Source organism: Plectrocnemia conspersa, unplaced genomic scaffold (genome assembly GCF_051122295.1).
Source record: "Plectrocnemia conspersa isolate PC_06_02 unplaced genomic scaffold, ASM5112229v1 ptg000010l, whole genome shotgun sequence".
Lineage (NCBI taxonomy): Eukaryota > Metazoa > Arthropoda > Insecta > Trichoptera > Polycentropodidae > Plectrocnemia > Plectrocnemia conspersa.
In genome coordinates this window covers 1,118,927-1,146,276 of record NW_028277174.1, presented here as the reverse complement: position 1 = coordinate 1,146,276, position 27,350 = coordinate 1,118,927, and the positions used below count along the sequence as shown (strand labels likewise).

The following is a 27,350-nucleotide window of genomic DNA, read 5'->3' as shown; positions in this document are numbered from 1 at the left end:
TTAAAAGCTTTGTTTATATTTATAAATTTAGCAGGATTAAATATATATTATTCATATAGATCTTTTGAAAGCCAACTCAATTTTTTCCTTGTTATTTTGTTACGTCGAATACTTTCTTGTTGCCTTTTTTACTGTATCGACTATCTGTCAATCGATTTTTTACCCCTTGTCTATGTTGTCTACTAATATTTTTCTTTTGACGAAATTACGCACAAAATCAACCTGTTGAATTTTACTATTTTACGCGATTTTTTCGTAAATATTCATAAGAAAGGAGTGACAATATTTATGTTATGTCACGTATAACAATTGGTATGTATATTATGTAAATATCTCAAAAAATATGTCGAATGTGATTGCATTTTAACAAAATATAAGTTTTAAACCTTCTGATTGTTGGCATGTCATTTTTCGACTTTGATTATTATGATAATGCTTATTTTGTAATATAAATCGTGTTTTTCTAATTGTAAAACACATTATTTTACATGTACACATAGTGTACATCATCGGAGTGCGCAGATTTTTTTGCATTAAATTTAAATTTTAAATTTCACATAAAAGTTTATACTGAATCGAGCTAGTTTATGCTATCGTTTGACTACGCTGGCCATGTTTACTTTTATGTATAAAAAATAATAATAAAAAAGCGTCTCGTAAATAATTTATCTGGAATCAGATACACAGACATATCATATTGTGATAGAGATAAGGTCGTACAGCAGAAGCTTCGCATCTCATCATGTACAATTGTACATGATACAATAACATGTCTTCGTTTGTATGAAGGATATTTGACGCACACTATCTAGTTTAAGACGTTTGATTACCTTTTGAATCGAGATTGAACCCCCTCACTCGAGTCGAGACAGCCCCCTCGCTTCAAGTATCTCTACTTATACAAATTTATACTTACCGAAATTCGAAACAGCCTTGTAGTAGTATCAAAACACAGAGTAGCAAACAAATAGTTGTTACTTCACTCTATTAGCAAGCAGCAAACCTTCACTTAGCGTTAATTTGTCCGAAGCCGTTCGATCTACGTCGGCAGAGATAAATCGTTTGGACGTTTCCTTCCCATGGCGAAATGGAATCCAGATCTTTCCAGAACTGGATTCCTTTTAGCCTCGGTGGTGCGAACGACATGCACACTCCGTCATTCCATGCAATTAGTGGGCGACGCTGGCAATGTTTGGTGCTAAAGCCTAGTTACCCCGGAAGGCAAAGAGACCGAGTGGTTATTGAGAATAATGGCAATGACCACGCGAGACGTCGACGGGACCATGGAGCGATGTAACCAGAGCCGCGATGGAGATTTTCACACACTAACCAAACTCAAAATGCCTTTGATTTTCACTATATTAATCGAAACGTATGAAAGGCAAAAAATGCCTTCCAGATGAATACTGTTGGAGATTGCACATACTATTTGCCACAAAGATAGGTTTTTACTCTGAAAAATCTCGTTTTTTAGATAAATAAATGTTGTATACTTCTTATCATACAATTACATATTCAGCTTCATACGAGTTTAAAACACTACATATCTTAGTCTGCGTCATTACTTTACTCTAAAATTTCGGTTTTTTTAATATCGTAGAATAACCACAATAGTATATTAGAATCTTGGCCTAAGCGGCTGTGTTGCGTATCGCGCTCAAAATTTAACGTTATTTTCAGATCACTCTTTGCGTAGCGTGCGATCATAATACGACGTCATTATTTATACATTTTAAAAGATCGTCTAAAGTAACGCAAGAATCAGGTAGATTTCTGTATATGAAAATGTGTTTTTATTTTTCTCATTGTTTTTATTTTTTTAATATTTAAAACTTTGACTTGATTTTTTCTATAGGATTTGCGTTTTATTTATTTAAAGTTCGAAATAGCGAAGTCAGTTCGATCTTAACTGGTAACCCAGAGGTCGCAGGTTCGAGCCAAGGCAAAGAACTCAGCGGAAGGTTAAATTTTTTTTAATAATATATACATGTATACATAATGCATACATATGTACAATATGGCACAAAAAAATTTTAATTAATTTTTTTACAGAGAAATAACTTTTTATTTATTTAATCGCCGCTCTTTTAAAACAAGATAGCGAGGAGCACTAGCTAAGATAAAGTTTGTTAATCAGTATGATCCGCCATCTAGTTTGAAAATGGTGGCTATTCAAAAAATTTCAATAAAAAAATCTTAAGAGATCAAAAATATTTAAACGTATATTTATAAATGATTTTTTGATATTTATGTGTTTTTCGAAGACAAAGTTTATTAAACATTCTGATTCGCCATCTTGTTTTAAAATAGAGGCTATTCAAAAATATTAAAAAATCATAAATTTATTTTAAAAAATTAAAAAACAACATACATATATTTTTAAATGAATTCATAATTTAAAAAATTATACCTAAAATTTAAAAAAATATAAAAAAAAAATTGCAAAAATATTTAATACTAAACAATTATTAAAATAAAAAAAAAAAATTATATGGAATATGCCGGTTTTTTATTACATGGTAACTGCCATAACTTTTTTTATCAGTTCTTTATTAATATTTTCTGAAAAATAGACATTGTAAATATCTCAGCTTAGATCGTCAACCAACCGGATCCGCCATATTATTTAAAAATAGCAACCATTTACAAAAAGACAAAAATCATTACTCTGTTAAAAAAATTAAAAACATATTTATTTAATAAAAAAAGTAGCTTTCACATTTTCATATACATAAATGTACTAATTCTTATGGCCTTTGCCGAACGAATCTGTTTTTTCAAAGCATAATTTTTACTTCTTATACAATATTTATCATCATTATTATAATAATTTATAAATGAATGTACATCAAAATGTAGATACTACGTATCATAGTATCTTATAACCAATTATAAATTATTTAAAAAAATATTTTTGTTGTAATTTTTCAAAAATAAAATCGACTATATCTAAAAAACGAGTAGGTCGAGTTCTTCCTGGCAAATTCTAGCATAAGTTCGAGGAGGATTCTCCATTTTAGTATGATTATAGTGATTGGAAACTTATCTGAAATATATCTGCACGAAAATGCGTCACCCATTCCGTGAAGTATTTTCGTCGCCGTTCTTATCGCGCGGCACACTTATAATCTCAAGGTGTAACTTTGAAAATTCACCGCCGATTAAATTAGTTTCCGTTTGAGTTGGATATGGTTTCCCTCAACGCGCAGCTCTGGATACACAGATATGTATGCGACAGGCAATGTAAATATACACAAGACCATGGCTCTCGGGGACTAACTCTGTGCGGTTCGTGTCCTGAAGGCAGCGAAAGGGACATCATGGCCAGCCCGACCTTCCGCAGCCCCGCCTGCACCCCCAGCACCCCCTGCACACCAAATACACACATCAACATGGACATTAAATCTACTACTCGCCTGCAATCAGGTTCTCAGGGGTCGATGACCAGTCGAAATTCATTTCACGGCATAACTAACATACATATGATCGACGTTTCGGCAAGCATATTCATGCCAAAATCACAGCTCTTCTGGTAAGACACTAGCAATATTAGTGCCGCTAAAGTCATATATATGCACCTAGAGTAAAAATTGCTCATACTTGCTTCTTCTATAATATTCCTTAGGTGAAGCATTATATTATTTTATTTGACTTTACTTTAGAATATGTCTTAAAGGACCTTTTTGTTTGCCAGGTTTCGATATCTGCCTAGCAGTTATTTAATAATCCGATTTGGGCAGGATGATTGTGGAAGTCGATGTATATTATATATAATTACTAGATCGAAGGTGAGGGTAGCGATCGTAAACCGTGACCATGGCAAGAATATACTTGCCGAAACGTGATTCATATATATATGTATATTTATGTATATATATGAGAGATGAACTTTGACCGTCCAGTTTTTCAACTTTCAGCTGCGATCGAAACCGATAACAAAACACGGAATGCGATAACGCAATTTGTAGTTTTCTTTCTTTGCCTATAGATAACGCGAGGTATGTATTTATAATATCTAGCCACGAAGTGCGAAAGCTAAAAATACAGCGAGAACTGAACGATTAGAAGAGTTGACGCGTTGTTCTGTCATTGACGTGCGGACGCTCGTTTGCTATCGACGTATTTTAATTTACTGCGGAACTGCAGCACCTTCAAATTAAAAAAAATCATTATAGTTTTTGCTGCTCAGCTGTTCCGCAGTATTGAGAATTAACTAAGTCTATCTTACAACCGAAATGTTGATGAAAGAATCAGTGTATTGGAATGCACGGAATGTGAAAGAAAATATAATACGACTAAGCTGAATAAATTCTAATATTAGATATGTCGCGGATGCTTTTCGATTGAAGTTAATTGATAGTAACGATCGATTGACTCTAATAGTAGACAGTGGCTCTACATAAACATGGGGTGATTTTTAAAAGCATAACCAGGTGTAAATAATACATATTAATATATGAGTGTCACATATTATAATAACATATAATATTGTATCTGATTTATATTTAATGTGAAATAGCAGTTGCAAAGTTGTTTGCTGCGATCGACTTTTTTACATATTGAAAATGTGGTCGCGATTGACCTGATACTTTTTATATATGTATATAAAATCTAGTTAATATTTTAACAGTAACAATCAACAAAAAATGATTCAGCGATCGACATGTTAGTAAGGACTGTTATATTTTCTTATTTACTGTATATAATCAATACTGGTTTAGAGACTGAATAACATTCGGTTTCTGTTTCTGTCGAATACTATTAGTTTTTGTAAAAGCATTTACATATTATTTTAGATATGCTTGTTATTTTAGAATGTCATTTAATAAAAACATTATTATAATGCAATTATTTATTATAATGATTTTCAGTCGCAAAAAACAATGGCACTGGCGTTTTATCAGTTAGTCCAAAAACGTTAACGATGTTACCAACACAGATGAGAAATCACAGTTCGTACACTTTGACTAATTGTAATCAATACTAAATCTTAATATTCATTAAAATAATTTCGTCAAAAAAAGTCGCAAGAATTAGGTAGATTTCTGTTTATAAAAATATGTAGTATATATATATATATCTTTATTTCCAAATATTTTTAGTTAGAATATATATTATAAAACATTTATGACTAATTTACCTTTTCCTCTATGATTGTATTTTACAGATTAATACTTTTTGAAATAAGACTGGCTAGTAATTTTGGTTGAGGTTGTATCTGAATGTCCGCAAAAACCGTGATATCTCATGTATACAAAAAGCTTTAGAAAAAAAACAAAAAAACTTCCATCTTTACTTTTTTCTCTCAGATTTTTCTATTAGACAACTAGGTTCAAATTTGGAGTTGTTAATATGGTCTAATTAAGAAAAAGTTAATTTATTATTTTAAAACAATTTTACTCTCTTTACATTTTCCTCGAGATTTTTTTTAATAGATATCATTTTAGAACATGGCTTATTTTTAATATAAACCACAAATTGTTTTTATCTGACTAATTAATTTTGAGTAGAAGGTAAGGAAAGTAGTTGCTAAATTGAAATAAGATGTTGAAATAACCTGGTTTGTGAATTAAAAAAATATGGAAATATGATTAAAACTATTGCAATTATCGTGTCCTTAAAATCCGTTATACTTTTCCAGTCTAAGAAAATTTGTAACCGCCAGCAATTTACCGCCGCGTGAACTGATCGCATTGACAATTTTTAGCCTACAAATAATCGTTGGCATATTTTACCTTCTTGTGTTTATACAAATTCGCTTATTTATTGGTTGGTTGATATTGTAGCAAGTCTAAAAAATATTTTTTAAATCAAAATGTGTAAGTGGTTTAAGTGATATTCTGTTAGGACAGAATGTCTATAAAACTGAAATTTAAATTAAAACTTAATTAATCTAATGGAAGCTCAAAAACTATAATTAGTTGTATAGCTTTCATTAGGGTAGGTTTGGTTTTGAACAAGTTCAGTTCTAAGTTTTATTATCAACAGTATGAATTAATTTGGCTAACTAGGCTAGTTGAAATGTATCAAACAATTGATTTATAATTCCACTGGTCAATATTAGTGAAACTGTATTTATTGAATGCACGGATAGAAATATAACAGCAGTAGAAAAAACATATTTAAATTTAAAATGAACAATAAATTTATATAAATTATATGTATTGCCTGGCGATAAAATATGCTAACGATCATTTATAAGTTTTATTTGTTTACGTGATAAATTGGCGCGGCAGTAAACTGCTAGCGATTAATTGCTGGCGGTTATTTGCGCGCAATGAATTTTCCGGACCCCATATATTTCAGATATATGTACATATAAAAATCGACTCATGAGAGTTACACAAGTTACATACTTTACAATAATTGAATGGAAACCTAGCTAAACTATAATGTATCTAAACATTAATAATATACCAAAGAAAATATCAGAAATGCTATTTGATTTGAGCCGTTTAATTCAGTTCTTTTTTGCTAATCAAATAGTTGTTTTTTATATATTTTTTTATAAAACGATTATTTAATACGAGAGGTCACATGGCGTTACTTTTTTATATGTAATGTAACGGTTTTTGAGGACATTATAACTGTCGCAGTTTCAATAATATTTTCTACGAAAAATTCTAAAAGACAGAATTTGTAAATATCTTTCGTTTTAAAATATAACGGCGGCGATTAAAAATAATAAAAAAATGTTACGCAAAAATGTTAATTTATATGATTTTTTAGTGCACAGTAACTGCATTGGTTTTATTCTAATCAACACAAAACTTTTCTGAAAAATAGATCATATAAATATCGCGAATATGTTTTTAAGCTGGAACGATCCGCCACCTTGTTTTAAAATGGCGGTAATTCAAAATAATAAAAAAAAATTAGTTCTGTTAAAATAATATTAAAAGAAAAAAGTAAAAAATATTATAAAACAAAAATTAAATTTTTTTTTTTTTAATGTTTTTAATGTCATGGTATGCACGTATGTATAATATACGGGATATAACGGTTTTCGAGTTTTTAATCTTAATTAAACTTTTTTTTTAATTATAGGTTTGTTAGCCAGTCTGATCTGCTAGTTTGTTTTAAAATGTCGGTTATTCTAAGCAAATATAAAGATATAAAAATTGTTTTATAACTTATTTTTTAAGTAAAAATTAAAATGTATATAATAATTAACATATTTTTACACATATAAATAGAAATATACCTAATTTTTGCAGCATTTACAGGAAGAATTTTTTTATGTTAATATTTGTATTATTTTATTATAGGTAATATAATGTTAGTGGTTAGTTTATAAATAAAAGGAAAAATGCAAACACATTAGCAATTTGAGTAAAGGAAAAGGCATAGCATATAAAAAAAAAAAAATTTCATGCTTTATTAATTATACTACAAAAAAATAAAACAAAAAATAAACATCCTTTTTATCGACGTGCGATTTAAGCCAAATTATTAGTATCATAAGAAGGGAAACGGTTTTTAATTTTTTCAATATTCAAAAACAAATAATAAACGAAAACTAAATAAAATTAAATTCAATGATAATAGCATTTTTTTAGTTAATGATTTTACCTATGTGATTTAAATATATGCAACAATTTTTCCACAAAGATAAAATAACTTACATTAGTAATTAAATCCTATCGGATGAAAAGTAATACATGCTGTACGAACAGGGGAACGGCTAGACCCCAAAGTTGTTACATTTATATAATATAAATATACCAACGATTTTTGATATTTTATGAAATAAAAAGGTTTTATTCTATACTGTTTTATACATACATATATGATATTCTCTATGCACTGAAGTTGATCATTATTAATGATTTCTTTATACATAATATGTATGACCTACCTCTATCTGAATTAATCAACACAATATTCATTCGTGAGATTAGGAAAATCTAGGAAAACATAATCTGCGATGATCGATCGAGATGATAACTATATAATAATTACTAATTTTGATCTCATAGACATTATTAAAATTAAGAAAAACACAAAGGTTTATATGGGAGTTAAGCCCAGGTATTCCGAATGTTAGTCATTGACTAATTCACTGAACTATCATACGTGTAAAATTAATTTTACATGTATGTATTGTAAAAAAAAAATTAGCTTCTAATTTATGTTTCAATCTATATTATTGTTTTCTGACTTATTTTAATTAAGCAATTTATTTAAAATAAATATTTTATTTTTAGCAATATTGATAAAAAATAGTATTTAAATTTATTTTAATTCGATGACTTTTTTTATAATTTTTAAACTTTTTTCCAATTATTTTGTACATCTGTATATATTTCTATTAGCGAAAATATAATTTAACTGAAAGGAGCTAGTGATATTATTTTCTGCTTTAAAATGTCTATAAAACTCAATTTGACATTTACGAAACGTAAATTTGCTCTTTAAACCTAAACCAAATCCAACATGACCTAATGAAACTTCTACAACTAATAGCAGTTTTAGAACTCTTATTAAGTTAATTCCAAAATACAAACTTTTATGGGAAAATAGGTGGAAGAAAAAGTATAGACAGACATCGCATCTTGCATATAGCTCGATGGTTTGTCTGCACTTTAATATTATAGGTATGTTTTAAAAATATTATACCTATCCTTATTGATATTACTACGGACTTCTGATATGAGAGTTATTGGTTAAAGTGTATTCAACATACAAACAGACGTCGCATGGTACTTCAGTTTTCTTGCACTTCGATATTACTTATATCGGGGTTGTCGCAGTGGTAACGCTAGATAAGCGAGCGTTCCCGTGCGACAGCGACGGCACGATTTTATTGCTTTTGGCGTGAATTCTTAACTTCTGAGAAGGGATAATTGTTTTTTGCGCCCTCCTATTTGGCAAAATTAGGTTTATATGTTCCTCACTTAATTTGTAATATTATTATAAGTCATAATATGAACGCTAGATAACCGAGCGTTCTCACAGCGACGGCGCTGACACGATGTTAATGCTTTTGACGTAGATTTTTGACTTCTGAAAAGTGATAACTATTTTTTGATGCGCTTCATTCGACTCTCACTTATTGAAAGTCGTGATGTTAATATAAAAAGTTAATATTAGGGCTATAAAACTGTCATTTAGGGGTAGGTGGAGTAATTTGCCCGCCTTGAATTTGGCCAGAAAAATGCATGCTATTTAATGAAATACTATGCATTTTTATGAAATCAAAAAATTAAAAAACGACCACTGTCTTTGGCCCCCCTCTCCTCTTGAGAAAGCTGAAGTGTATGCTTCTTCGAAAAAGTGTTTCGTAGAAGCATATTTTCCTTATATGAAGTTTTTTATTAGCATTCGACCAACTCGAGTATCGTTCGTTTTCAGTTAGTTTTGATAGATGTAGGAATAGCCAAACGTTTGTTTTAAAAATGAGAGCCACCGATTTATTCGTCGTTTTAAACGTCATAATAAGTGTGCGTGATGACATCATCTATGAAATTTGTAAAAACAGTGCAGTTTATGGTATTGATAGGAAAATAGTGTTCGATGAAGTTTAGGTAAGATAACCTCCGCGGGCGATAGATAGCAAGCGAGCGTTTGACAGCGTCAGCTGACGTTTTCGCTGGCAAAAAAGAAGTAGTTTCGGTAGATAGAGAAGAGAATAAGAGACAAGGTCGGAATGTAAGTTTGCACAGTTGCGTTCACCTTTACGTCGGCGGGCATCTTCGCCGCGGTCTTCATGCTGCGGCGCCGGCTGCAGCATGAAGACGAACGAGATCCGAGCGCACCTAATGAATCACATCTAAACCTCTTATCTCAACTCGGCCGTTCGAGAGGTTAGGAAAAGTTTGGCGCGGGAATCGCGAACGCGCGTTCGCGAACACCCGCACACCCGAACGCGCCGTTCGCCCGGCCGACACTGCCGTCCGAGCTTCTCTTTCTCCCTCTCTCTCCGCCTCTCTCCCGCTCGCACAGTGCGCACTAAAAATATTCGCTCTCCCGCCGACCCGAAACGCGGTCGCCTGCGGTACTTGCGAGCCAAAACGTACATTTTTTAAGGTTCGGAACTCGACTAAGCCAACGATAGATGGCACTGCATTATTATTATTTAATCTCGAAATTAATTTTTAAATCTCTCGATATACTACAATAATTATATTGTTACATTCAAAATAATTTCGATTTAATTTAAACTTTCGTTTGTTTATATTTTATAAATCATCGTGGATTCGTTCAATTCAGCGGCTCCAAACTTATTTTAAACGCGAAACTTTTTAAGCAATGCATTTAATAAATTTTAATAAAATCTAAATATTAATAAAACGATTACTGACAAACTGAAATGTCGTCCTTGATTCAAACCAGAAATTCTCGGATTATCATTCAAAGAAAATCTAAAAAAAACTTATCTAAAAAATAATCTATTTATCATCCTTTATATATTTACCAGTGAAAATATAATTTATTGTTCTGTCGGGTAATAGTTCAGGCTTTCGAGGCCCAAATCAAATTGGCGCTGCAAACGGCTTCAATTTTATATGCGTATTTGTACGCAACGGCCGTTCTATGTACTCTCTATTCTGTGCGTTAATCGGACCACAATTATGGATTGAACAGATACGCATGATAAATTTTTGGTTTTTCGCATTATTATATATTATTTTATCATAAAATATAAAAAATAAGAGGTAAATTGCGAGTGCATAAAATTTAAATATGTTAAGCGTAAGATTCCGTTATTTGAATATCTCATTAAACACATTATTACAGGGATATATAGTTTGCCATGTAATGAAACACCAAGAAAGTTACATTAGTACCGATTGTGGGATTAAGTTAAATGCCAAGATTTATAATGACAGTTGCCTATTCAAACTAATCCATTGTGGCAAAACAAAACCACCCAGTTACACTTAACGCATACTCGGTGCAAAGTCGATCGAAATTGTTGTAAATGATTACTGAAAATTCCGTAACCTTTTTAGTTTTAACGAATACTTCTAATAGAAGCTATAAAAACTTATTGAGAAGTGAATATACCACATATGTTTATTGATGATAAAGGTGACCCACTATCAGTTTTCGAACTTTTCTTTAAAAAAACACAAATTTAGATATCTTAGGATTTTTTTATCAATCGAATATTCGATGTATTTCAATAATTAGAAAAATAATATTAATCAAATGGTCGTCTCTGGATTTTTTGCAGGGATAATCTGATATTTTTTGGTTTAGAATCAGGGACGTAATTTCAGCTTTTTCCAGTGGGGGACGGGGGGGGGGGGGAAGTTAGCCAATATTTTTTTCAAATTTTGATTTCATTAAAATACATAAAATGACATGCATTTTTCTGGTCAAATTCAAGGGATGGCAAATGCCCCCACCTGCCCTTCCGTCCAAATGACGTCCTGATAATAACAAGTTGTTTTCATGGTCTGCGGTGAATATTCTGTGCTCCTTTTTGTATTTTGTGCACACAAATTTATTGCTGTATTTTTTTAAAATAAATTGAAACAGAATAAATAGACACGAGGTAATACCATTATGATACATGTATCGAAAAAATAACTAAAATTTATAAAATCAAATATATTACTAATGTTTATTATATTGAAAACACGATCAAAATTATCGAAAGCACTTCATCTTGATCCCAACCGCCATAGCAACTATAATTAGACTTGACGAAAATATTTATGGTGCTCCACGGCACTAATTAAATTAAAAATCGTTTTCTCTTTTATTCTTTACAAATTTATAAACATTCTACATATATTCCTTGGATTAGGAAAAAAGAGGAAATTCTCGTCCAAGTTTAGACATTTTTATAAAATAAAATCGGTTTCTAATAAAATAAACAAATAATTTTATTTTACCTCTGATTCAATAATCAGAGCATAAATAACAACATATTTTTGTAAGACTATATATCTTCAACAGACTTACGACCTTACTTCCAGGAAAGATGACCAAACGGCGGATGACGTTAACAAATTTATAACGGTACCCACCCCTAAGTTGTAACTTATACACAGAACATAAGCTATAACTTGTTTCTTTCAAGTCTGTAATCACGCACAACCATACCAAAGGAATTTGTCTCAATATATTAAAAAAAAAATACAAGGGTTATATAAAAAATATTTTTGTACAAACAATAAATATGCTTATTACTATTCTACCAAAATATGAACTAATATTGGTAACCAAAAAAATGCTAAAGGGAAAATTGACTATAAATACTGAATTTAAATTATGAAATTAGATCTGCCATTTATTTACAAATCCCTTAAGGATATTCTGTGAAGTTTGGCACAAATTCTTTAAAATATATTGCATTTTAACACTAATGATTTACCAAAATCAACTAAGAATAAAAAATATTTTTTTAATGAATTCATGCAACTTTAATTAAATAAAATAAAATTTATACATAATACATACATCATATCACCGTGTAATTGTTATTTTTTTCAATTTGTTCTCTTAAATTTAATAATAAATATTTTAAGTGTATCTTAAAAAAAATTTTTACTTTATTTTTCAAGTACTTATTACATTTTTCTAAATGCATTTTCTGACCCTGAATAATATAATTATGATCAGGCTATTAATAAAGTTGTGACTGATATTTAATTTTATTCTGACCCAAAATTGATTTAGATTCTGACCATTTTATATGTGACCGTAACACATCAACAATCTAATGATGGATAAGGTTTTGTCTGAGATTTTCTCATACCAAACTGTTTGTTTTTAATTTTTCAATAAATTCGAATATTTTATTTTTCATTAAAAATAATTTTTATTTATTATTTTTAAATGGGTTATAACTTGGCTAGATTGTAATAGTTTTTGGTAATGGACCACAGATGTCTCTCAAACTGTCAAAGATGGCGCCACATGTCGAGCGTTTGAAACGTCAACGTTGATGTCTTGCTAGGTTAGTTACTAGTAATTTTGCTCACGAATAGACGTTTCCTGTCGATTCAGTTATTGTGAGTATTTTTCATTCTGCTCTAGATCTAAACTTGCGATACATTATGCTATGCATATAATAAAATTGCTATTAAACCCCCTTATCATATTTTTTATGTCACTTAAATTTGCGAAATCCATTCGTCATAGTCTTGGAATCTCAACTTGAAGTAAACAAGTTAATAATAATAATAATACTGCTTCAACGCGTCGGTTACATTATGTAGTTGTTAGAGCGTACTGTTATCGCCTTAGGTCGGCTAAACCTGACCTTACTTTTTCGATTTCGTCATTCTATTTAGTGCTATATTCGTTTTCAGATGGTACTCACGTCGAGCGAGCAAATGTGCGCCGTCCAATTAGCCAAAAAGGTGGTCAGAAAAAATGTGAGCCAAATACTAGAACGCATCACTTTACAACAATGCTTGATTCAATCGGAAAAAGTATACGAAAAGGTAATTTTTCTAATATATAAAAAAAGTTCATCTCCAAATAATATTTGACCCCGTGACCTGTTATTATTTTACAGTTGATAAACACCGTAGAATGGAAGAATGCCAAGCGAGTGTCTTTGTATCTATCGATGGATAAAGAAATTCAAACCGACGCAATAGTGAAAACTGCACTAACGGAAGGAAAAGAATGCTTCATTCCTATATGCAGAAAGAACAGTATGACGATGTTAAAATTGAACGGCTATCAAGATTTTAAAAATCTGCCTAGAAATTCGTGGGGTATTAGAGAACCGTTGCCGATAATCGGTCGAGATAACGCTATGGACTCAGGTGAGACTCTTGTTTATTTATTTTATATACCAGATTTTTAATATGATGTTTTTTACAGGAGGCGTAGATTTGATCATCGTTCCCGGAGTAGCCTTCACTTTATCCGGTGATAGAGTCGGTCACGGAAAAGGATACTACGATCGATTCCTTAAAGATATTAAACAAATATCGATAGCGACACCTCCTTCGTCGATCGGATTAGCTTTCGACGAACAGATATTCCAAGAAGTGCCTATGAACGACTTCGACGTGGCGGTCGATAAAGTCTTGAGTCCTTCCAATTGTTGATTATTTAAGTTTTTCTTTTTGGATTAACTTTTCCAAATATCATTCCTATTAGTATTATTTTTGTGTTATGTGAAAATCACAATAAAAATTGCTCAAATGTTAACTTAGAACATTTTTCCCATCTAATAAAATTTAAACATGGTGAAAATTGTACACTTTTATTAAAATACATGTATTTTACAAAACATTTGCCTTTTTTATTCAAAAATGGACTAGTAAATGAGATATATTACATAAAATTTCATTTTAAAACTTAATTATTATACAGTATGTTATTTATTTTTCTACACAATAATTTGTTATAATAGTACAATATTTTTCTAAATAAATTATTAAAATAGAATCACTTTTATACAGTTAGTTGGATATATAATAAAACACTCAATTGGAAATATTTAATACATACATAATTAAAAAATAAATTAAGAATATAAAACTTAAAAATAAATAAAGTAACTTTTTCATTTTTTTTGTAGGTTAATCAGTTGACATGTGTTAAAGATTTTATTATTTAAAAATAAGGAAAGCTTTAAAATATTGTACATAGGAAATGTATATAAAATAATATAGACTGAATTGACAAGAGGCAGGGATTTAATTTCAATTTTTTCAGCGGGAGGGTAAAAAGTTGGCCAGTCAGTAGCCGTTTTTTTAATATTTGCATTTTATTAAGATTCATGGTATTTCATTAATGACTGTATTTTTTTAGGAGATCCTGTTGAGAATCCACGCAAAAAGCAATAAAACCGTTACGTCGTCGTTGCAACATTCATATTAAGACTTTTTTTAACAATATTAAGACTTATAATAAGTGAGAATCCAATGAAGCATATCTAAATCAAATTTTGGCTAAAAAGAAAGTCCAAAAAAACATTTCTTCTCAGAAGACAAAAATTCATGTCAAAAGCAATAAAATTGTACAGTCGCCGTCGCAGTAAAGATGTTCATATCAAGATTTTTTATAAAAATATTACAACTTATAATTGAGAATTAAATTAAGAACATATAAACCGGATTTTGCTCAATAGAAAAGCGCAAAAAACAATTATCCCTTCTTAGAAATCAAAAATCCACATCAAAAGTTATACAATCGTGTCGACGCCGTCGCAGTGGGAAGGCTCGTTACCGAGCGTTACCACTGAGACAGCGCCGACACGGTTTTATTGCTTTTGACATGAATTTTTGCATTCTGAGAAGCGATAATTGTTTTTGCGCCCTCCTATTGACCGAAATTCTGTTTGAATATACTTTAACCAATACTTTATTATTAGAAGTTCGTAGTATCATAATTTTAAAACAGTAATATCGAAGTGCATAAAAAATATGAAGCACAATGCGACGTCTGTCTGTACTTATTCTTCCGCTTATTTTCTCCTGAGAGATTAGGCTTAGTTTTTATTTTAGACTTGACTATATTTTTAGAACTTTCATTAGGTTAGGTTTGGGTTTGAACAGCAAATGGACGATTTGCAATTGTCAAATTGAGTTTCATAGATATTTTAGAGCAGCATATTAGCGCCTATCAGTTAAATTATATTTTCGATAGTAAAAATATACATATAATAAAATATAATTTCACTGAAAAATACACAGTAGCATTTATACATTTAAACTTACAAAAGGTGACGCAAGGAATAAGGTTCAGGTCCGATGAAGACGTACAACAGGCAGTAAACGAGTGGTTGCCCATTTTGCTGAAAATATTTTTTCTGTTGATATAAATAAAAGTTATATTGCTAGTTATGGATACTACATATAATAATGATGTTATTGTGTAAGATTTTTATTTAATTCACAAACGTAATTGCTTTTAATATTATAAGACAATAAAACAATGGTTCAAAAATGAAAAAGAAGTTCTTATAAAATCATTTAAAATTAAAATAATAGGTGCATTTTCAATTGATAACATATTAACCAGACTTGTAAAGAATGTAAAATGGTAGAGCAGAGTTCTAAAAATTAAATATTATAGCTTACTATTGCCTGAATTTAAATTCTCTATAATATCGAATCAAACGAGTTTTATCGTAGCAAAATTTTACCACGTGATATGGCGAATCCGATTCATTTTTATTCGAGGAACTAAACAAAATGTATATACAAAAAATAAGCACTCAAAGGTTCGTTTTATGTTAGCGAGTAAAAAATGTCGACACATCGACGAATCAATCATTGTTGCGAAATAGCGTTAGTAAGTCAGTGTGCGCTTCTGTTGGTAATCGCCGATTAAATCAAAGTTTCGCAACGGAAAAACGATTTGGCAATATTGGTGACCCAAGATTGCATCGGACACAATTGAAATCGGTTGTCTTATGTATTAAAAATATACTTTTTTCAGAGGATTTTGGCACGTTTTTGTGATTCACGCACGTGCCTTATTGTCATGCACGTTTCTAACAGATACGTTGTTTCTTTAATCATGTTTTATTGAGTCAAATTCGAAAAAAATTATACTATGACGTCACGCACGTACACTGAATTTCGTCAAAGTGTCTATTCAAATTTAGTGAACTCTCTGTAACTAATTTTTATATTTACTAATTCAAATATTTGCAAAAATAATTTTAATAACATTTTGTAATTGTTTACATTTGATACATTTTGAACAGCGTTTTGATCTGAATGGGGTCAATTTGTACCCCGCTCAGGCGGTACATAGTGTTTTTTGGTAAAATACGTAAATTAACTAAGAATATATACCCATGGAATTGCTAACTTAAGTCTTATTTAAAAAATAATATTGCACGTCCCTAAAATGTTGTTGAATTTGGCTCATGAAAAATAGTGGCGGGGAGAGATAGAACTACATAGAAAGTGTTTTTTTCATTTATACATTAAATTTGAATCTAATATCAGTTTATTATAGCGCGCGTATTTTTTTGTTCACGATTAATTTATTAAAGTCAGAATTTTAATATAGTTGTGGTCAGAATTTATATTGCATGGGTCAAAATTTTTATAAATTGGTCCGAATTTATATCAAATGGTAAGAATTATTTTGACAGATTGTCATAAACATTTTTATTCTGGTCAGTATTTATTCAGTTTAATATTTATTATAGTTCATTGGTCAATATTTATATTACATGATCTGTAACTCAACTTTAAGGTCAGTTTTATGTTGACAGATGATCAGCATAATAATAAATAATTATTATCAAAACTTTTTTGGAGCAAACTTGTTTGTTTAGGCTCATAACATTGTCAAAGGTCAAGCGTGCTTTCCGACGCCGCTCTGTCGCTATTCCGGCTTCGTTTATCTCTCTGAATATCTTCGCGTCCTACATACAATTAAATATATTAATTTATAGTTATTCATGGGGTTTCACGGTTCCGACGAACGCTCGCTTGCTGCTGCTTGTTTGCAACTAACCTGTCCAACAGTTTAGATGTTAGCGAAATGTTTTATAAGATATTTGCTATAATATTTTTTTTAATTCACATGATTGTCCTTATTTTTAAATTTTGATCATACTATATTTTTATTCTGACCGTATGCCATTCTTATTCTAAGCATTTGAAATTATTTCTGCACCTGAATAATATAATTATGACTAGGCTACAAATTCTGACCGAAATTTGATTTTTATTCTGACCCAAAGTTGTTTTAAATTCTGACCATTTATTTTGTTGCCACAATCAAATACTGCTTTACCATTAACTAACTACCGCGACTAATATATTTATAACCAGGCCGAAATTTAATTTTTATTCTGACATCTGAAAATAGAGCATAATCTTATTTCACAAAATATAATCTCCCATCCTTAAAACGTTGCTTAATTTCGATAGCTTATGGCAAATAGTGGCGGGGGGAAATAGGACTACACATGAAGCGAATCTTCACGTTAGTTTGAACTAATTTTTTTTATAGACAACGTTTTAATATTTGGGTCAAACCATTATAATAAATTGAATGTTCATTTTTAGGTAAAAAACTCAGATTTAAATAAGATAATAATACAGTACACATCATTTTATTATATTTTTTAAGCAAAAGTAATTAAAAATAAATTAAACATATGCCCCATTCCACTATGCATAGCTTCCTTAGGTTAAATTTCGACGCTTGTCACAGTGGAACAGCGCCTTAATTTTAAACATGTCACTCCATATATGGCAACACAACAATCTATTGCACTGGTTTTAAGGTGAATTTCTTATGTTTTATCACAAAGGTGAGTCACTAATACAGGAGGCAGGTCGTTAAGTTCGGTCACGCTCGCTAGCGCGCGTAGACGCGCCTTAATGTCTCCACGGCGTATGCACGAGCATGCAGCTCTTCGAAATGAGATCCTTTATTGCAGCGTAATGGCTCAGAGGTCACATCATCGATCCAAAGGTGGCCCGGCCCCCGGACAGGAGCAGGGAGCACAGGACGATGGCCACCAGGAACACGAACAGTGCCAGCACCGTGGCGAAGAGTCTGCAAAAGAACCTAGACTTTCGAGCTGCGGCTAGTCTTCCCGCTAGTCTTCTCTCTCCGGCGGCTCCGAGGGTGAACTGGACTTCTGGCCTCATTCCGCCGATCTGAAAAGGTCAATTTCGAGTTTTAGAAGAATTTAAATTAAAGTCTGCGTAGTACAAACGAACATATTTTAAACGGTGTCCATTGACAGTTTCAAAGCACTTGAACAAAATCGAGATTAGATGTTTATTTCCGCCTCGCAGGCCCAATAAGCATTGCACGAAACAACTATAATGTCGATTTGACTGATATCTAATCACCGTTACGCAGATATAGACTAATAAGATATTAGTCAATAAAAAATCTGATTCTGCTCCGAATCTTTCATATGGTCAGAGGAGTAGAAAATAGGTTACGAATAATCTAAAACACGGCCGGACTTAATCACTACCTTCATAAATTTCATCTAAAGCTACCACTTCGCTTTCGACTTGGAATAGATGAACTAGCACCAAACTTAGCTACGCCAAATCAACCGTGACGATTCTTAAAACAATTTATCAGAGACCATTTCTACAATAAATCTAAATAATATTATAGTGATAAAGATATATTAAAATAGTGAGCCTATATTAAAAAATCAGAGTAAGAAAGTGACGTGTTGCTGTTATATATAAAAAAAGAAACAGAAATGGCAGTGGCATAGCTAATTATTATGGCGCCCGGATTTAATTTTAACGTTGCCCCCTCCCCACCATACAATTATATAATACAAAATATGACCTTCCTAAAAATGTGTAACTTAATGCATGTCTTCAATATGGCAAAACTTTTTGGGGCAGGTGGGTCCTTTTGCTCCCCCCTCCGGCTACGATACATACCCTTTATATATTTTATGCATATAAAAAATGAGCAAAACAGTTTATAAGTTTTATGAAATATATTAATATCAGGAATTTTATTATCTTAGCACGTGCTCGACTCGAACAAACAATAGGAAACATCAAGTGGACCAGCATCATAAAATCAGCAGTTGTTGAACTGTTTATTTTTATTATTTACACATAATTAACTCTTAGATATTTGTGAATTTATATATTTTTTTAGCGCATTAAGTTTAAGAAGCACACTATATGAACGGTCCTTCAATCGCGAAAATGCCGGCCCCAAGCAAGTGCCGCCCGGGGTGGTCTGGTATTGCGTAATGAATTTTCAGATAGACCAAACTTTTCGGGGTCGCAAAATTCAATGAAATTTATTTTACATAAATGTAAATATATTCAAAAACAATCAAGTATCAGTAAAAGAGCGAAATAAAATTATATGATTAATATTTATATTCATTTCAAACAGGATAAAGTCCCAATAATCGACTTATGGAATGCCAAGCGTCATGACGCCGATTGTGTACTCTCTCAGTCTCTTAGCAACTGATAACTTACGGCTTGAAATTTTCAATACATTTTCTTTGTAAGCGCATACCTAACATTGAATTCGTATAATTATATTTTCTCTAAAAATATATTTATATCCACACGCATAAATAAAATCATTGTTTCATAAAATTATGTGTTTTATTTAGACATTTAACAAGCTAGAAACATCAGCGCACAAAAAACTACGTTGACGATTAAAAAATACGTCTATCCATGGAGGTCGCGACAGAATCTAAAACAAAATGAGGGGTTGGATATGCAAATAGTTAGCGCACCACTTTGATAGGGGATAATCATGTTGTAAAACGCATAAGATTTTATATCCACTTCTACGCCATTACACACGCCAAAGAAAATATCTGTAAGTTTGGAATAGCGCAGTCAGTAACTAATGTGTGCTATTGTAAAAAATATAAAAGGGTTATGTGACTAAATTTAATTGGGAAACGCTGCTACAGGCTAATTATGTTAAAGCTTAGGGCATCAAGCGAAAAGTTGCACCACGAAGGTGCCATAAAAGTTGATATTTTATAGAATGAGTGGCGCCATTTTATACGTACAAAGTTCAAGGCAATTTATAAAATCATTAATCAAACCCATGACAAAAATTGAATGGATGAGCAATAATTAATGTTTCGACATTACACTTAAGGGTCTTATCAAATTTCAGAAACCTTTCTTATGTAATAGTTGTGGTACTTATAGTTAGCTATTTTATTTTAAAAGTTTGCTCTTGCACTAGAAACAATTTTGACTTTCACTTATATATTTAAATAGACAAAGTTTTTATACATTAATTATATGACAATAGGTATGCTTTAATCTGACCCTATCAACATCGTGTAATACTTAGAATAGTACTATAACTGGCTGCAGAAGCTAATAAATTAAATTGAAACGGTTCTAAAGTTATACTAGGACTTAAGTTCAACGAAGAGTCTCAAGTTTGATAAACAGGTTGTAAACGTGTATATGTATAAAGAACTTTTGGGTCAGTTTATTAGTTGAGGGAAATTTATCGGAGTGGGAGGTGAGGTGTGAAGTACGTAAATCAAAACATAATTGGAAGATAAGGTTAAGCCATTTCGTAGTATTTTAGCATTGATGGGTCAATTAAGTTACACTAGAGAGCGAACAATTAGTCGGGGAAGAAAAATGTTAATTGCTCCCTAGGGAGCGATTAATCCAAAGCACGCGTTCCACGTCCACTCGGTGTAATCTAGTTTAGTTGAAAAAGTGCTAGTAGGTTTCGGAATAAGATGTCAACTTACAGAGAGAGAGAGATGGGTGCAAATCGGAAGATGAAATTAACTATAAATCAAATATAGGGTGTTTGCGTTGCCGCTTTTGTTTGTATATGCAAATAATCTCTGGGATAAATATGTACGCTCCTCGGCTCCTCGCTGTTTATTATACTGACCCGACTTGACACTTTTCAGACTATTTCTTTAGGGTCCCTCTCCTAAGGGCCCTACAGACGTATTGATTTTCGCTTCGACTTTAATTATGTTTGGAAATTTGTCCTCGATAGCGATGCGAGCCAATATTCGCTCCGATGAACTCCGACACGACGCCAGATAGCTGTTTATGAATAAATCATTTCGAGGTGGTAAATTTGCAATTTTAAAGATTTCCTATCAATTTAGGATGTATTTATACACATTAAATACCAATTTATAGGACGTTAAGATCACAATTTAATAGCATTTTATCGGATTTTATCGAAATGTAAGACTTGATTATACAATTTTACGATCGAATCGATCTCCAAAACCAGTTTACAGGATTAAAACCATTTTGTATGAAGTAAGTCCAGTTTATATGTCTTTATTGGAACGAACTTATTTTATGACTAGTTTATTACACTTTGGTAGCAAAATTTTGATACTTTTAAATTTATAAGAAGCGATTGGCATATAAAAGGCAGTCTTAGTAAACATTTTTGAAACTAGTTGATAGAATTAATTTATATTGTGATCTAAACTAGTTTATTTAACTCTACAAGCTATTTCTTTGCATCAATTTAGGATGTATCAATGAAGGATTTAAATAAATAAATATTTTAATATTTTAAAATAAATTTGTCGCGGATAAATCATAGTTATTAGTATTTGAGATTTATAAGGTTAATACAACTTTCAAATTAAAACTAATAAACAAATACAAAGGAATACTTTAAAAAATAAAAATCGGCTTCCTCTCCTAAATTGTTGCATTAGTATAAGAGGAAAAAATGCGCTTCTGACGTTCAAAGCATAAATCAAACTCATCAATTAAATACTTCCACTGAAATAAAATATAGGGGAAATCGCACCAAGCAGAGCTACGCCGAGCATCGACTGACAAATGGATGACCGAGGAAGCAGCCGCTTTTTGTTTAAAAACATTCGTTACACATCTATTCTATAATACAAATTGAACCTGCTTCAAAATTTATTGCAAATTTATTAATAATTTATAATATAAATCCCAGCATAGTTACTATATGTAACTATGTAACTATAATCCATATTTTTAAATATTTTTTTTAGATTTCAGATGTATACAGTTTATAACTATAAAAATGTAATTTAATTAATGTTGATTAAGGGTATAAAAAACCGGCGTTATAATGGCCCAGTTTCAAAGAACGCCGATTAAATTCGAAGCACCATCTTTTACTTTTTATAATATTATTTGTACATACCAATATATTATTAAAAAACGGTGCTTATTATCGCTAACATATAATTTAGGTCTAGCTCTCAGTGTTTCAATCTACGAGCTCATAATAGCGCGCTTTGCGCTCGAAATTTTTTAGGACACTTATAAATTATAATATAAAAATATATATACTAGAAAACACTGCTTCATATCATTCGCACCCTATGCATATTTTGCTCTACACGCTCATTATATTGAACTTTACGCTCTAAATCTTGATTCGTTGATAGTTTAAGTCACTGAATCAATTCTAATAAAATCTATTAAAGCTATTAAACTTCAGATTAAAATATGTAATATACAAAATAACGGTGCTTAATGTCATTCGCATTCTATTTAGACCTAGATTCAGATGTTCTGATTGACGCGCTCATAATATCGCATATTACGCTCAAAATATTGTTTTTTTTATGTTAGTATAATTCGTTAAATCAGCCTTAAAGAACGTTAATTAAATACTATACACCATCTTTTACTTTTTGAAATACTGATACATAGCAATATATTACATTTATATAAAAATATATCGTAGATAACGGTGCTTGCTGTCAGTCACACAATTTTATTTATGCGCTCATAATATCGCACTTTGCGCTCAAAAAAAATTTTTAGTGTATTGAAAAACTCATTAATTTATATTATTAGTGAAATTCCGGTATTTATATTTATCAAAAAAAAAAAATCATTATAAATTAAGAATCATGAGAATGTTTAATACATTTTAGATTAATATTATTAAATGTATAAAAAATACTATTAATATGTAAATAAAATTGAAAATACGGAATTTAATATAAAATACAATCAGAAAAAAATACATATCCTAAATTTAACATAATATAGCTCTAAATATTTCCCATATCAATGTAAATAAAAAAAGTTCAACAATTTTAGATATTAAAAAAAAATATTTGCATGTTTTTATTTTATTATATATGTATGTACTACTTTGTATGATATATAGCTATACATATTTTTATTTGAATGCTAGTTAAGCACTTTAGTATGATTTGTAAATTAAATAAAAATAGTGTTTGACATTAATTCAAAAAAGTATTTTAAATTAAATGTAAATTAGAAACAGTCCATATTTTTTTTAATGAATTTTTCATCTTCCATTCTTAGAATTAGGCTTATATCTGCGGAAAATTTATATTTTTAATGACAATTTGTAGATTTACGACAAAAGAAAATTTTACTGGAATCGTTTAAGAATAGTTGTTTCACCAGAAACGCAATTCTGACTTATCTTTGAGCTTGGACCTTTTAAGCGGATACTGAACTATGTTTACTGTTTGAAATTGGGGTTAAAGACGCGGATCTTTCGGTAAAGTTAACTTAGGGTACGCGATTAAATATTTACGAAGCGTTAAATAGAACCGTAAATGATAGGTCAGTTCTATCGAACAAATATTGTTATAAAGTTTAAAAAATATTAGGTTTGATATATATTATAGCAATAAAAAAAAATGGGTTTAAATAGTAAGACAAGGTGGAATTCAACGGAGACAATGATTGAACGATTTTTGAGAATAAAGAGATAAAAAGGCGCTAAGTGATTTGAATATCGATACTTTTATCGCATTTTGGAATGACAAATTCGATAAATACGCTGACATATGATTAACGATATTAAAGCCTGTAAGAATGACATAACAAGAGAGAGAGATGAATCAACATTGGCAAGGTAGATTAAGAAAAAAATAAAAGCGAATTAGGACTGAGCTTATTATTTTTTTGCAAAGCGAAGCAAGACTTCATTTAGGGATGGGAAAAGTAAATATAAGCATTTTAATTATTACTTATTTTAATTATAACGTCTAGTACAATAAAATTATTTTTGGGTTGGGCATAGAAAAAAAAATGCAATATTGCATTAATTTCCATTGAACAAGTTTTTTTTGAAAAAAACATGCACTTCGCGTAATATTTTTAATGATATTTTTTATTAAAATGTAATTATTGAGACGCACTTATTGCTAATATTTATTATCGATGCATATTCTATGGACTATTTGAGTAAAAACATGTTTAAATACAGATAAAAATGCACAAATAAAAATAACTGTGTATGCAATATCTGCTTTTGTTTTCATTTCGCCAGCCATCCCTATTATAAAAAATCATTTCTCTGCTATATAACAGAATTACTGGACACTGCTAGGTACCGTTAGATTTGCCTGTAATAGGACAAATATATTCATTTTATGTTGACACGTCGTGCATATAAAAAAAAATCAAAATATCGAACATGTTAAATTATTTTTTTTAATTTGCGCTGAAATATCGGCCGGCGGATTTTTTTTGCATAAGTAGGGTGTGGCAATATTTCGACTCTTAGACAAGAAGGAATATTATTGTTCTACTTTGATATTCTACCCCGATAAACTACTTACAATGAGAATCATTTTATTCTACGCTTTTACTTTCAAGCAATATGGGTAGTTCTTAGCCATAAAAATATCGTGTTTAACAAATAAAACGTACGAATTTAAGAAGGAGATAAAAATATATTTTTGGTACTATCGGTATTTCATTTTTTGTTGCGAAATGGGCACGGAAAACAATATATCACCAGTAGACAAAAAACACCGTGAAGGTACAATATTCCCGTTGAAGGATGACTATTAAGCAAATGTCACTTTCTAGCGGCGTATAGATGGCCGGGATGCTCGCCGCATGATTGTAATTCGTCAGCGAGTTTTGCAGCCCTTGATACTTTAGGTTAGCTTCCATTAAAGATAGATCAGACACGGCCCGAAACTAGAGAGGGACTCCACCATACGAGCACCGCAGCAAAGAGGAACCAACCTCCACTACACTGTTGCTGCCAAAACTACAAGACCTATAAGTACCATCCACTGGACATCATCCCTCCGACAGATTCTCTACCATCGCTCGGAAAATAACAATACTCGCCATCGGCGTCTTTCTGGCTGCGAATTCACACTCTTAGGGTTAGAAAACATTATAAAAGTATTTATAAGGTTAACCTATAGTTGCATTGCTGATTATATTCATATGATTAATTATTAATTACCAGTCAAAATAGCAGTCTAGTAACGGTATCTTATATTTACCAAAGCAGTTTGTGCCAAAATCGTTAAATGAAAAAAACGGTCAGTCCGGATATCTCCACCGAGCAGGTCCCCGAATGGCATATTCCGGAGGATAATCACGTTACGATATTAGACACTCTGATAAGATATGTATTATATAAAAACAAAGATTATGTTTCCTCTCCGAATGAACCGAATTATTCAAAGGGTCGAAGACTGAATGGAGCATTAGATATTTCTCGATCGTATGTAAGCTAGAAAATTGTCGCACTAAATCACTTCGGTCAACACTTCTACTAGAATTTGACTGTTACTTATTAATTAATACATTTTTTAAAAATATAAAATAAATTTTCTACAAATACAAGGTAGAATTTATTTTGTCGAAAAATCAGAAACATTAGTTCCTCGCATAAAAAGGCATTCGTCTCTGGCGAGTTAGATTGAATTGAGCAATAAATTAGCCCCGGGTAATCCTCGGGACCGGAAGGTTAATAGCGGCAACAACAATAACCCGCCGTAATCTATTAGCGCAGCGGTCGGATTACAAGAGCGCTACAGCTGCCGTTCCATCGATCCCCGGCTCATCTCGCACACGCAATTCGACTGCTTTCACTTTTTAGACAATTTGCACATCTGCACACCGTATAAAAACACAACACGCCCATACGGGCAAAGAGAAACAAAATTGGGCGAAACTTGGCTCGCTTTGTGCGCGAATCTCGTAGACGGAGAAATATTTTAGTTATTGATTTTGTGCGATACACGCTACAGAAGCACTCGTTCGACCTACCTCACAATTTGATGGATGTGGGCGGTCGACTATTTCGTCTATCTGGGCTAACTCGATTAACTGCCGAATTCGAGGTAAATCGACGGATGAGACGGAGCTATATTCTTACTAAATGGAGAAATGGAGGAATATCCGATGACACGACATTCATCATCGGTAATACTTTTAGTATGTACTTATTTGTTTTTAACGTTTCTAGTAAAATTCCTTTTGAGCGGTAAATTATAGAGGAAATCTAATCGTATTTTTAGTTTTATTCAAATAAATCTATTTTGATACAAATATGAACAAACTAAGTCATTTTAAGAGGGAAGCAGATGTACTGCTTTGAATTTAAGCAGAAAAATGCGTCATTTAATTAAATACTATTTTTTTTAAATAGACTAGATATACATATATATTAAAAACAAGCATAAATTCTCGGGTTATCCATTAAAAACAGTCTCGATCATATCGCGGAAATATTTTTTAAAAAATGTCATTTCAGTGAAATCATATTGGAATAATATAATTTCTACTTTTTTATGTGCAATTACATTGCAGAATTTTTTTGGGCAATAAAATTGGATATTATTTATATAACCTCATGATTTTTAGAATATCTTTTATTGAAAGTCAATCGATTGCATTATTTGAAAACTAATAAATAATCCCAGAATACTGTGAACTAGGTCATCCCAAAAATCGTAACTTATTTATTGCATATGTTTTATATATGCAGATTTTTAAATGAATATTTTTTGATTACGTCATTTCAGTGAAATCATATCGGAATAGATTTTAACCAATAAATATATATTTTTACCAGTGAAAATATAATTTATATGGCAGGTGCTAGTAAAATTATATGATTTCAACTTTTCTATATGTGATATACATATTTATAAATATTTATTTATATACAATGTGAATGTATATTTTGTACAA

At 31.0% G+C, this 27,350-nt stretch overlaps 3 protein-coding genes across 18 annotated transcripts in view; 1 reads left to right on the top strand and 2 right to left on the bottom strand.

Moving 5' to 3' along the window:
• Trpm (transient receptor potential cation channel, subfamily M) overlaps window positions 1–9,891 on the bottom strand; it is a 144,806-nt gene extending 134,915 nt beyond the window's left edge. For 8 of the 15 annotated variants that reach the window (XR_015811203.1, XR_015811202.1, XM_088195952.1 and 5 more), the window contains exon 1: window positions 9,676–9,891. Coding sequence is in view for 7 of the 15 variants with exons in the window: in XM_088195954.1 (XP_088052080.1) it covers window positions 9,676–9,711 (36 nt within the window). In the remaining 8 variants the exon portion in view is untranslated. Of the gene's footprint in view, window positions 1–916; window positions 1,556–3,280; window positions 3,368–9,675 lie in introns of those variants that run through there. The other 7 variants (XR_015811200.1, XR_015811201.1, XM_088195949.1 and 4 more) reach the window with 2 other exon arrangements.
• A 2,947-nt stretch (window positions 9,892–12,838) lies between these two features.
• On the top strand, window positions 12,839–14,206 carry Mthfs (methenyltetrahydrofolate synthetase). 2 transcript variants are annotated; one of them, XM_088195946.1, is made up of 4 exons: window positions 12,839–12,913; window positions 13,269–13,403; window positions 13,478–13,733; window positions 13,792–14,206. In XM_088195946.1, exons 2-4 carry the CDS (start codon window positions 13,269–13,271, stop codon window positions 14,019–14,021), a joined length of 621 nt encoding a protein of 206 aa, XP_088052072.1. In that variant the 5' UTR covers window positions 12,839–12,913; the 3' UTR covers window positions 14,022–14,206. The 2 variants fall into 2 exon arrangements, with proteins under 2 accessions (XP_088052072.1, XP_088052071.1); XM_088195945.1 differs by having other exon boundaries at window positions 12,852–12,968.
• Window positions 14,207–17,990: 3,784 nt separating this feature from the next.
• The window catches only part of LOC148230266 (uncharacterized), a 75,095-nt gene continuing 65,735 nt past the window's right edge, over window positions 17,991–27,350 (bottom strand). The window contains exon 4 of the mRNA XM_088195944.1: window positions 17,991–18,554. Coding sequence (XP_088052070.1) covers window positions 18,348–18,554 — 207 coding nt within the window. The 3' untranslated portion in view covers window positions 17,991–18,347. The remainder of the gene's footprint in view (window positions 18,555–27,350) is intronic.

Coding starts and splice junctions, on each gene's coding strand:
- Mthfs (XM_088195946.1), top strand. CDS start 13,269: ATGGTACTCACGTCGAGCGAGCAAATGTGCGCCGTCCAATTAGCCAAA. Junction 13,404..13,477: donor CGGAAAAAGTATACGAAAAG/GTAATTTTTCTA, acceptor ATTATTTTACAG/TTGATAAACACCGTAGAATG. Junction 13,734..13,791: donor AGATAACGCTATGGACTCAG/GTGAGACTCTTG, acceptor TGTTTTTTACAG/GAGGCGTAGATTTGATCATC.